The sequence below is a fragment of the Cicer arietinum genome, chromosome 3 (assembly GCF_000331145.2).
Source record: "Cicer arietinum cultivar CDC Frontier isolate Library 1 chromosome 3, Cicar.CDCFrontier_v2.0, whole genome shotgun sequence".
In the NCBI taxonomy this organism is placed as follows: Eukaryota; Viridiplantae; Streptophyta; class Magnoliopsida; order Fabales; family Fabaceae; genus Cicer; species Cicer arietinum.
In genome coordinates this window covers 50798120-50810073 of record NC_021162.2, presented here as the reverse complement: position 1 = coordinate 50810073, position 11954 = coordinate 50798120, and the positions used below count along the sequence as shown (strand labels likewise).

The 11954-nt window shown below is 31.4% G+C and overlaps 1 protein-coding gene across 1 annotated transcript; it reads left to right on the top strand.

The window, feature by feature from the left end:
• The first annotated feature begins 1003 nt into the window (after positions 1–1003).
• LOC101511949 (ER lumen protein-retaining receptor) lies at positions 1004–6755 on the top strand. The gene is made up of 6 exons (XM_004513465.3): positions 1004–1284; positions 3088–3353; positions 3491–3606; positions 5048–5121; positions 6309–6372; positions 6464–6755. Exons 1-6 carry the CDS (start codon positions 1194–1196, stop codon positions 6498–6500), a joined length of 648 nt encoding a protein of 215 aa, XP_004513522.1. The 5' UTR covers positions 1004–1193; the 3' UTR covers positions 6501–6755.
• The last annotated feature ends 5199 nt before the right edge of the window (positions 6756–11954 follow it).

Sequence of the window (11954 nt, the reverse complement as noted above, 5' to 3'; positions counted from 1 at the left end):
CTTAATATCATAAAAATTTGCAAATTTGATATAAAGGCGGTATTACAAATACACCAAAAGTAACAATAAAGTATATTTGTATAAAATATAATTCATCATTAAATAATTTTTTTATTAATATACATTATCTATATCAATGTAAGAATCTTTTGTTTCTAACAATTAATTAATTATACTAATAGGATATTTAAAAAAATATAAAGATCTTATGCATTGTTAATTAATTATAAATTATTTTTTAATTATTTAAAATTAAACTTGATATTTTAATAATATGAAAATTATAATTGTATGCAGTTGAAAAAGAATTTTTGTTTTTATGCTACGTAAAAATTAAACTTTTAAATTAAAGACAATAAAAAACAGTCAATATCATATAGCATTGCGTCACTTACCTAAAATATATTAATTTTATAATAAAATTATTTTTCAATGTAACATTTGTTTTTTAAGCAAAAATATTTATTAAGAAAAAAAAGAAGACAAACATATTTTTAAATGTATCTAAGTCACCAATATTTATAAATTTAATGTCCATTTATCATCATTCTTATAATTTTACACATACATCAAATCACATCTCATAATTTATATACTTATAGAGATATTTAAAAAAATATAATGTAATAAATCATTTCTATAAAAAATTATATAATAAATTGTTATTATAATATTATATAATTTGATGCATGGGTAAATAAATATTATATAATTTGATATAAATTAATCTTAATACTGATCTAAAAATATTTTTTAATTTGTATAGTTACACACACTTCATCTTATTATGTAATTTAAAAAAAATAACATTATAGTATTTAAAAATAGTGACATCTCGTTGATCTAGAATTGTTTTTGACCGAAGATGAAGAATTATTTATGATACAACATAATTTTTTATTTTATTTTATGTATTGAATATGCAAACTATTTTTATTAATTTAAGTCAATGTATAAAATAGAAAACATTAATATCTGAAAAACCTCTTTAACGTTATCAATAAGGTAAACCAAAAAAAAAAAAAAAAAAAAACGAGGAGAGAAAAGAAGCAAGATTTAACACTACTAAACATCTTCTGAAGTCTTCTCTAGTTGTAGAATAGCGCTTGAAAACGATTAGTGTAAACCAAAACGCATCTTTGTGTGATTCTAACAAAAAATTCTAGATCGACAAATTTCAGATCTAAACGAAGATGAATATTTTCAGATTAGCTGGGGATATGACCCATTTGTTCAGTGTCCTCGTCCTTCTTCTCAAGATCCACACTATCAAATCCTGTGCTGGTATTTTTATTCTTATCAACATTTTTGTTAATTTATTTGTTTCAATTTTATATAATTGATAAGATAGAAATGATTTAAACTCATAGGGTAAGGTTTTGAGGAAGCTCATTTTTGGGCATTACTAGTGGTTGAGATAATTTCATATATAAACTGTTAGGATTGTTGGTGTAAGAATAGAACGAGTATTTCTAGTTATTATTATTATTATTATAGATTTCAGTTTACTGGTTTTAGTACTCCTGCGGTGCCCATTGAGAAAAAAGTTTGTTCCCTAAATATAAGCCCTTTTTCAAATTACTAGATTTTTAAAGTCCTAGATGTGTTTATTATTATTTTTTGACCATACCCCTTATTAATACTACCTCTGCCCCTATAGATAAGACTTCATTTACTAAATCACGAGAATTAAGAAAGTTGGTTGTAGTATTAAATTTATTGTCAATTTGAATTGTTTTCTTAATATGTGAAAAGGACAATAGTTGTTTATAATTAGAGACAGAGGGAGTATTTGTTACATTGGAGAAAGACCTACTATACTAAATTGATTATCTTGTAAGCAAGGTTTGAAATAGCGGTAACAGTTGCAATCTTTGATATTTGGAGAACTATGGTCAAATATGGCCAATGCGGGTTCAATTGCGGGATGGTTTCAGCATCGTAAAAAATCGTTAGGTTGTGGCCTAGATCAGGGTCACAAACCCTTATTTAAAACCTTGCTTGTAAGGAATCATTTTGCATCTCAATAACATTCTTTTTAACTTAGAAGAAGTTGGGTTCATTCAAGGCTTCTTGCCTTTTTCTAGAATGGTTTAAGTCTGTTACTTCTGAGGAAAAAAGCTTGGTTCACAAGACAAAATTATGTCAAAAAAATGTCAATGGTCATTGGTGAATATGCTGTTGTAGGAACCATACGTTAAAATCAAAGTGCAATTCTAAGAGTTTCAGAACATATTGGAAATAGCATTAGCATGTGTCTTTTTTGTTTTTGTTTTAACCCTCTAGTTCCTAGGGGAATAGGGCCTTAGTAATCTAGAGTTTGGTCGGGGTAAGTAAAGCCTGGCCAACAATTGTTCCAGCCAAGAACCATTGTTTAATAGCACGTGTCTTAATTATGAGTAATTGTTATCTTTTTGTGGTAGAAATAGTAAGTTCGAAAGTTGAATGTTGGTAAAATTTGGGAAATGAGACTGATATATAGGCATATATGTAGTTATAGTTGTAGATGAATGAAGAAAGCTGCAAGGCTTTTGTCAGTGATGTAGTTATATGTTGGGGTGCAGCTCAGGCTATTCTAGATCAGTACTTTTCTTGCTCCTGTAACTCAAGTACCGTTCATTCTATAGCATTATAGCATAGCAAATTTGAACAAATTGCTTTTGTTCCGCAATATGCTATTTAGTTCAAAGTGCTGTCAAATAGCCACTGTTGCGGTGCTATATCACTGCGGAATTTGAACAAACTGCAATTTTCTGGAATCCGCAATTGACAACATTGTGGTAGCTTACAATATAATTATAAAAGACCTCTTTTTGTCCTGCATTTCTATGTATATGCTTTTCTCCCAGCTTTGTCTTTTGTTTTCTTTTTATGTATGAACAGAGACTGTTTTCTTCGTTGTCAGATGAAAGTAAAAAGAGAAAGTGATTAAGAATAAAAAGGATTCATTGGAGGAATAGATACCTACTTATCTGTGGGTTTTCCTTTTCATTTTTTGGGCGTTAGTTGACTGTGGTTGAGTCTGATTTTTTGTTAAAGAGAACTGTTGTTTTTCTTTAACTTTTGATGCATCTTATTTATATGTAGGTGTCTCGTTGAAAACCCAAGAACTCTACGCACTTGTTTTCGCCGCACGTTACTTAGATATCTTTACAAATTACATATCTCTATATAATACTGTTATGAAGTTGATATTCTTGGGAAGCTCATTTTCTATTGTATGGTACATGAGGTACCACAAAATTGTTCGTAGATCATACGACAAAGATCAGGATACCTTCCGTCACTACTTTCTCATATTGCCCTGCTTACTGTTGGCCCTACTTATCAATGAGAAATTTACATTTAAGGAGGTTAGAATGCATTCACTGTTATTTGTCTTCTGTAATAACTATTGCGCTACCATACATGCTTTACTGTTTTTAAGAGCTGACTTTGCATTACTTTAACTTTTGTTTACTATTCCAAAACATACTTATGCATGGAATAGGTGATGTGGACATTTTCCCTGTATTTGGAAGCTGTTGCTATACTTCCTCAGCTGGTACTGCTACAGAGAACTAGAAACATTGACAATTTGACAGGACAATATGTCTTTCTTCTTGGGTAAGCTATGGTCCTTCATCCTATTTAAAACATTATATATTTTCTTGTTATTGCTTTAGGATTGTAATTTACAGCTATTATCTTCTAGAGGTATTTCAGCTATACTGGTTAATAACCAATTAACTTGAAGATTTATCTATGTTGATGTCTATTCCTGCATTGATTGAATGAGCTTAGTAGTGTTGTCATGCAGGATTAAGATGCAAATCATAGTGGCAATTTGATACAGTTCTGAGTCATTGAAGTTGAAGTAATGCTCTTTAAATAATGATTCACATGAAGAAAATCATAGCATTTCATGTGATTTTTGTTACTGGTTCCAAAATAGTCATTTGAACTTACCTAGATAAAGTGTAGCTAATGAAGACACCAAAAGGAATAGAGAAATTATTAGTTTAGAGTAGTGTATATGGATCAGCCTGTCTAGTGGTGCCATTGAAAATGATCAATGAAATTGGTCTTTTATTATTTCAAAGTTTTTATAAGTGGGAAAGCAAATTTCTGCCTGATTAAGGTATTCAAGTTTATGCAAATAGCTCTGCATACGTGGTGTGCGATCTTAAAAAAGAAGCAATGGTAACTTTGTATATCAAAGGAACCCATTTGCACATGTTTTAGCCTTTAGGTTTTAATACCTACGAACTCATGCAAAATTTAGAATGTATTTGGCTTGTGGATTATTTTTGTATTTTCAGTTTATGTCTTTACTATTACTAATAATTACTGAAATGACATTTATTTTCATTTTATTTCCTGTTTACAATGATTTGTTTCATATTGCACTTGTTTTTATTATTTTCTTTATAAATCATTCTAAACAGGCAACAAAGTATAATAAATAAGGTGGCATTTTTCTAATTAGTAGTGAAAATGAAAACTAACTAGCAAAAACATTTACATATTTCAACCAAACCGTTTCCCTTAATTTCCCAAGGTTACATGAACTGTTCAAAACCCTAAGAATGAGACAAAGAAGCAATGAAGCAATGCTCCCACGTCTATTTTTCGAATTTAGATTTCTGCAGTCGATGAGCATAAGACTGACACAAAAACAGATATATATATATATATATATATATATTAATCGAGTGTATACTAAGTTGTTGTTAAGTTTTACTAGATTGCAGTCTGCATTTTGCTTGATTCTATAAGAAGTTAATTATGAACTCCATCCAAAGTGGCATTTGTTACTGTCAACTGACTCTGAGGACCGAATGAAGATTAAACTTTTAGTTCAACTTCTACAAATCTTTTGGTAGTTGTATCAGTAGATATCTTTATTTGTATATAATTTCTTTGGGATTTGTATTTGGTGTGTGATATATGTGCATGTGAATAAACTCTTATGAGCTTGTTCAACTCATTTGCAATTACTTTTGATTTGAAGTCCACTGATTATAAAAATTGATCTTTATAATATTCTTTTGTCTGTCAAATGCAGTGCGTACAGAGCACTATACATTCTCAACTGGGTGTATCGCTACTTCACTGAGCCCCACTTTGTCCATTGGATAAGTATGATTCTCTCTTTTGTTTAATGGCTATAATTGTTTTATGCTTTAACGATACTGTAAATAACGGCATGATCTTTGCATTAATCACTTTATGTCTTATGGTTTGGCATGTGTACCTCTTCATTGCATATTCTCAGTTTTCAGATTAAGACGCAATTGCACCATTGTTCTTAGATGTTTCCTTACCCTTCAAACAAGTGTAAAAGATGCCTGGTTGTGCAAGCCTTTTAAAATATTTACCAACGTGTTCACTGCATAGAATCCATTAGGTAGTGTTTGGAACCAAATAAGAGTGAAGAAAAGGATGGGAGAGGAGAGAAAGCACACATACCAAAAACTTTTCCATTGCATGATTCTAAAGAAAGGTGGGAGGAAAAGGAAAAAAATAGAGGTTGGAGTCACAAATTTTCTCTCCAAAATGGAGAAAACTTGGCAAAGTCAGCATATTTTTTCTTGTTTACAATTTTACCAATTTTTTTATTATAATGTTAAGGGCATTTATGTCTTTATGATGATAAAGATTATTCTCTCTTATTTTCAATTCAACCAAACAAGGGAAGAAAAATATTTTACCTTTCCTCAGACAACCAAAGATGAAGATCATCTCATTTTCTACTCTTTTTCCTCATACTTTCTTTTCTTTTCATTTTCTTCCCTTTAATGTTCTTCTCTTAACCAAACAAAGTGTTATTGAAGTTTTCTTTATTAAGTATTTCTTTTATCTCTCTATCTCTCACTTTGCCTTTGCAAAAAATAAATAAATGTGTGTTATATAATATATACTATGTGTTTTAGTTATATATTTTTTTTACATATCAATTTAGTGCACCCAATTATTGCTTTGATGTTGAGTAGCATATGGTAAATATCGTTTTATCATTATTATCAATTAGGTATTGATAATAACTTGCCATTTGATGCTTCCATTGTGGAGTACATGCTACCCTTTAGCTGGTACTCTGCCTAATAAATTCTCTGATAGAATAATCAATCAGCACAATTCACAAGAAATCCACTATTTTTTTTTATATATTAAAATTGTAAAGAAAGATTATTGGTCGTTTACTTGTACTACTACAATCAGAAGAAATCCACTACTTACGAGATACACTTGTTAAAATATAGTTGTGATTTTTCTGTGTTCCTGAAAATGTCTTTCTGAGTCCTTTTCGATATGCTCTTTTGCAGCATGGGTTTCTGGGCTTGTTCAAACACTGCTATATGCTGACTTCTTCTATTACTATTTCCAAAGGTAAGTGAACATACTTTTCATGTCCATTTTGTTTATGTTAATAATCCATGTTCATCTTAGTTTTGAGCATTTGAAAATATCTGCCATGCAGTTGGAAGAACAACCAAAAGCTTCATTTGCCAGCATGAGTGTATTCTATTCTCTTCACTTGAAAACCGAAGTTCTTCATATCATGTGAATTATTAACAGTGAGCAGAGAAGATTAAAGTATCTGTCTGGACAGTGGTTTCTAATTTACGATTCCATATTTTTGTCGTTTCTGCTCCCTCGGATACTACTGTACTAATGACTAGAAGATTATAGATGAAAAAGCTTCAATTGTTTGTGATGGTATTCATACTATATTAATGTATTCTATATGCAGGTACAATATTTGTTTTTTATCCTCCATTCTTTTGCCAAATGCCTTACATGGTAAAGAAAGTAGGTAATTGTGGTGGAGGATTCAATTTTTTTTTGACAGTAAAGACTTCATTAGGGCTTGGGACAGACCCCAACCAAGTTCATGAACCAACATACTTAGCTAAACCAACTAGTCTATGAGCCTCAACATCCATGCCTCTTCTGACATAACAAACAGAAACATTAATAAATTCAACTGTAAGACTACTACAATCTTGAACCACTAAGTCAATATTTGCTGGACATGATTTACCAGTAATTGAGCATCAGAGAACATGATAAAATAATGAATATTTAGCTCCTATGCCACCTGTAATCCCCATCTAACACTCATAGCCTCGTCTAGAGAAGGTGAAACAAATGTCTTACAAATTCTAAAACTACGCAGCCAATCTAATGCTGCAAGTAGACAATATACATTACATATTTTAGGCATACAAATTCTGAAACTTTGCAGCACTACACACAATCCTTGGCTACTATAAATATTTATTTATTTTAATTTCCAAAAGCACTATTCAATTGCCAAACCTTATGTGTCACTTCTCAATTTACACTATCATGAATTACATAAAACATAAAGTTACTGAAAGAAGAAAATTCATGATAGATTGTAAAACATTTCTGTAAATAACACTAGTAGTATTTATGTTATCTACATCATTCTTAACTACTCCTAATTAATGGCAATAAATGAGTTTCAGTAAGTGGAAAAGAAACCAAACCACAATTATCTTAGGACTTGATTTTCAGTTAGTCAAGAAACTGGGTACCACAAAATTTTGACAAGCAGTGGTAGCATTTGGTTTTCAAAAGCCACAAAAATAAACTGTGTATTATTTGTTAACCAAATCCACTTTTGTTAACCGTGTATTATTTGCCCCTTCAACTTAAGAACAGTGAGGTTACTGCAACTGAAAACACATTGAGATAACTTAAATACTATTTGCAGTTTCTTTTATGATATTGCTAATTCTGGTGAGTATGTATATTTATGTAAGTTCATGGCATGTTTTATTTTATAAAACATCTCTTATTTTGAATTTTTTACTATGTTCTTTACTTTTTGAAACTATTTAAATGCTAAAACTCAAGGTTAGTATGCAAGGATTTTGAAACTTGTCATTGTCATTCCCACAAATGGAAGCTCACAATTTAATCCATTTTTAATCAAGTCTTTGTTTCAAAAACACACTCATATTTTTGGCCAAGGAAAAAAAAAAGAGGAAGAAAAAATAAAGAACTCGCTACACTTGTATTTGTAGAGGAGTGAAAAGGGTTTGGTCATGAACATCTTTATTTCATCATGCTTCAAAAAAAATTTACCACTAGTACACTTGCAAATTGCAATAAGCCAAAATGTCCTTATTTACTTTATGTCAATATCGATATTTGTCTTGTTCTTATCAACCTTATGACATTTAAAAATAAATTTTTATAGTATTTTATATTTCTGTTATAATATTTTTAAAATAAAACTTTAAATAAAAATTAATTTAAATAATTTATTTTAAAATATAATTTTAAATATTACATCTATTTTTTTTATATAAATTGTTTTTCAAAAATTCCTTTTTTTTAAATGTGATTTTCATAAAAGCTTCTAAATTTTTATAAAAACTATTTATAAAAATATAAAACAAAAATCACTTTTAAAATCTTAAGACTATTGTTTTCATATTTAGTTGTATTTTGTGAATGTTGTTGATGAGGACATAGAATGCATAACCAAAAAAGAAAGCCTAGAGGATATTCAAGGTCTTGGAACCCCAATGACAAGAGCAAGGTCAAAGAAGGCGAAGGAGGTTCTAAATAACTTGATAACCACTTTATTTGAAGAAAGTACAACTCATGAAGAATTAAAGCCCAAGATAGTCAATTGCTTAACCCAAATTGAAGAAGTTAAGGAATGAAGACAACATCTAAGTGTTATCAAATTTTAATATTAGTTTTAATTAAAGTAATCGACTAAATTAATAAGAATTTGGGTGTAACTGTAAAAAATGTCAGTTGGGCCAAATTTAGAGAACTTTTTTAGGAGTTGCCATTATAAAAGACAAACCCTTATTTTTCTTAAGGCAGATTTTTTATTGATATTGTTTTTGTGAGGTTTTACTCTCTAGAGTTCTTGAAAGAATTCATCTTGAACTTATCAAGGTTGTTAACCCTTGTGGCGTTCTTCGTGGTTTATCAATCCTTAGATTGTGGCACCATTTTGTTCTTTGTTTCGTTGCTGAATAATAATATTGAGTTTCCTTTTCATCAAACCCTAATACTCCAATTCTTCCAATTTTCGTGATTTGTAACCTGCGTTCATATCTCGAGTTCTATATACTGGTTTTCAGTGATTCAAAAGCCTAAATTGTGTTTTGGAACGTCATCTTTCACCTCGTTTTGGAATCGGCCGAATCGGAGTTTCGCAGCGCCGTTTATCGCGGTCTCCAGTTATACGCGATTTTCACTCAAATTTGTAAGTTTCTGACCTAGAACGATCCTTAAAGTGAACTATGACTATTAGGATCATATCATGTGGTACCAGAGCTTGTCTATAGGTTTGGAATTGAGGAAAATTTTGTTTATGCCTTGTTTTTTGTGATACCTAAATTGCTAGTTGTGTTGTTTTGTTGAATTGTTGTTCTTAGCTAATTGGTGTGTTGCTGCTACTTTAAAAAAATACAAAAAAAAAAATATAGTATTGTTAAAAGTAGTGCACACTACCTATTTGACAAAATTCCTTAGATTATTTTTGCCCATCACATTACTACTGCTTTGTGTTACTCTAAATTCTTCATACTGATTGTTGGGTTCAAATATTAAAGTTCTTGTTGATTCAATTAAGAACTTGAAGAGAGCAATTGAGTGGAAAAAGGCAAGAGAGATTCATTATATAAAAAAAAAGCCAAATTGAGTGAAACACGAATGACAAATTCAAGAGTGTAAACACGTGAGCTGTGTGGTGAGGTCCTTTATTTTTTTTTACTTTACTTGTTTTCTTTCGTTTGTTTAAAGTATGGCAGAAATAGGTGGTGATGATAGCCCTCCTCCAGGAGTAAACAACAGATTGTTAGTGGAGGCTATAACCACTACGCGAAAAATGGTATTTTACAGCGCTTTTTTTAAGCCATTTACAACGCTTTTTCAAAAAATTAAGCGCTGTAGTATCCAGCGCTGTAAAAAGATACAACAGCGCTCTTTAAAATAAAAAAAGCGCTGTAAATCTCTTCTAAAAACGCGCTGCTTGTTGTATTAGTTTTACGGCGCTTTTTAAAAAAAACGCTATAATATGCATTCCTTTATTTCAATTAGATCTCTTTCTGGGATTATAACAACAATCTCCTTAAGGTAAGGGTGGCAGCCATGGAATTTACTGATTATGCACTCATTTGGTGGGACCAATTACAAAAAGAAAGAGTGAGATGTGAAGAACCAATGGTGGATACTTGGGTGGAGATGAAGAGGTTAATGCGGAAGAGATTTGTTCCTTCTTACTATCATAGAGATCTTCACAATAAGCTTCAAAGGCTCACACAAGGTAGCAAAAGTGTGGATGATTATTATAAGGAGATGGAGGTGTGCTTAATTAGAGCAAATATTAGTGAAGATAGGGAAGCTTCTATGGCACGTTTCTTACAGGGGCTGAATAGTGATATAAGTGATGTTGTGGAATTGCAAAATTATGTGGAGTTGGAGGACTTAGTGCATCAAGCTACTAAGGTAGAACAACAACTGAAAAGAAAAGGTGTCAGAAAGAACTCTTCTAACTTTAACTCCTATAGTTGGAAGGATAGAAATAAGAAGGAGGGAAGTACATCATCAAACACATCCACGGTTGCACCTCAGAGAATTCAAAATAAATCCAGTGATGCTCATAAGAAAACAAAAAGTAGTGAAATTAAATGTTTCAAATGTTCGGGAAGAGGTCACATAGCTTCTGAATGTCCAACTAAGAAGACCATGTTGCTTAAGGAGAATGGAGATATTTCTAGCGAGTCATCTTCTGAATCTGCTGCATCTAGTGATGAAGAGAATGAGGAAGAAATTGCTGAAGGAGGAGACTTGTTTATGGTTAGAAGAATGTTGGGCAGCCAATCAAGAGACTTAGATGAAACACAAAGGAAAAATATTTTTCATACTCGATGTCTCATCCAAGGTAAGTTATGTTCTTTAATTATAGATGGAGGAAGTTGCACTAATGTTGCAAGTGCAAGAATGGTATCAAAATTGAACCTCGTGACTAAACCCCACCCAGAACCATACAAACTTCAATGGCTTAGTGAGGAAGGCGAGCAAATCGTGAGTGAGCAGGTGGAAGTGAATTTTTCTATTGGGAGGTATGAGGATACAGTTATATGTGATGTAGTTCCGATGGAGGCTTGTCATTTACTTCTTGGAAGGCCATGGCAGTATGATAAGAAAAGCAACCATGATGGTTATACAAATAAGTTCTCTTTTATACATAAAGAACGCAAAATTACTCTTGCTCCTTTGTCTCCAAGAGAGGTTGGTGAGGATGAATCCAAAATGAGAGAGAAAAGAAAAAAAGAGAGAAAAGAAAAAAATAGTCAAAAAAAAGAGGGAAAAGAAAAAGAGAATGAAAAGAAAGAGAGAAAAACACAAAATTTGTTCATAAAAGAAAAAGAGGTTAAAAAGGCTATGCAATTAAAAAAGCCAATGCTATTGCTTTTAAGCAAGGAGAGTGACTTAAAGGTTGCAGATCTAACCAATTCTTTTCCTAGTGAAGTTGTTTCTTTGTTGCAGGATTTTGAAGATGTAATTCCCAAAGAGGTTCCTCAAGGCCTACCACCTATAAGAGGTATAGAACATCAAATTGATCTCATTCCAGGTGTTTCATTGCCCAACAGGCCAGCATATAGAGCTAACCCCCAAGAGACCCAAGAAATCCAAAGGCAAGTTGAAGACTTGATGCAAAAGGGATGGGTGCAAGAGAGCTTAAGTCCATGTGCAGTACCCGTTATTCTTGTACCTAAGAAAGATGGAACTTGGAGGATGTGCACCGATTGTAGAGCCATCAATAATATCACGGTAAAGTATAGACATCCCATTCCTAGATTAGATGATTTGTTGGATGAATTGCATGGTGCTTGTGTGTTTTCAAAAATTGATCTTAAAAGTGGATATCATCAAATTAGGATTAGAGAAGGAGATGAATGGAAAACAGC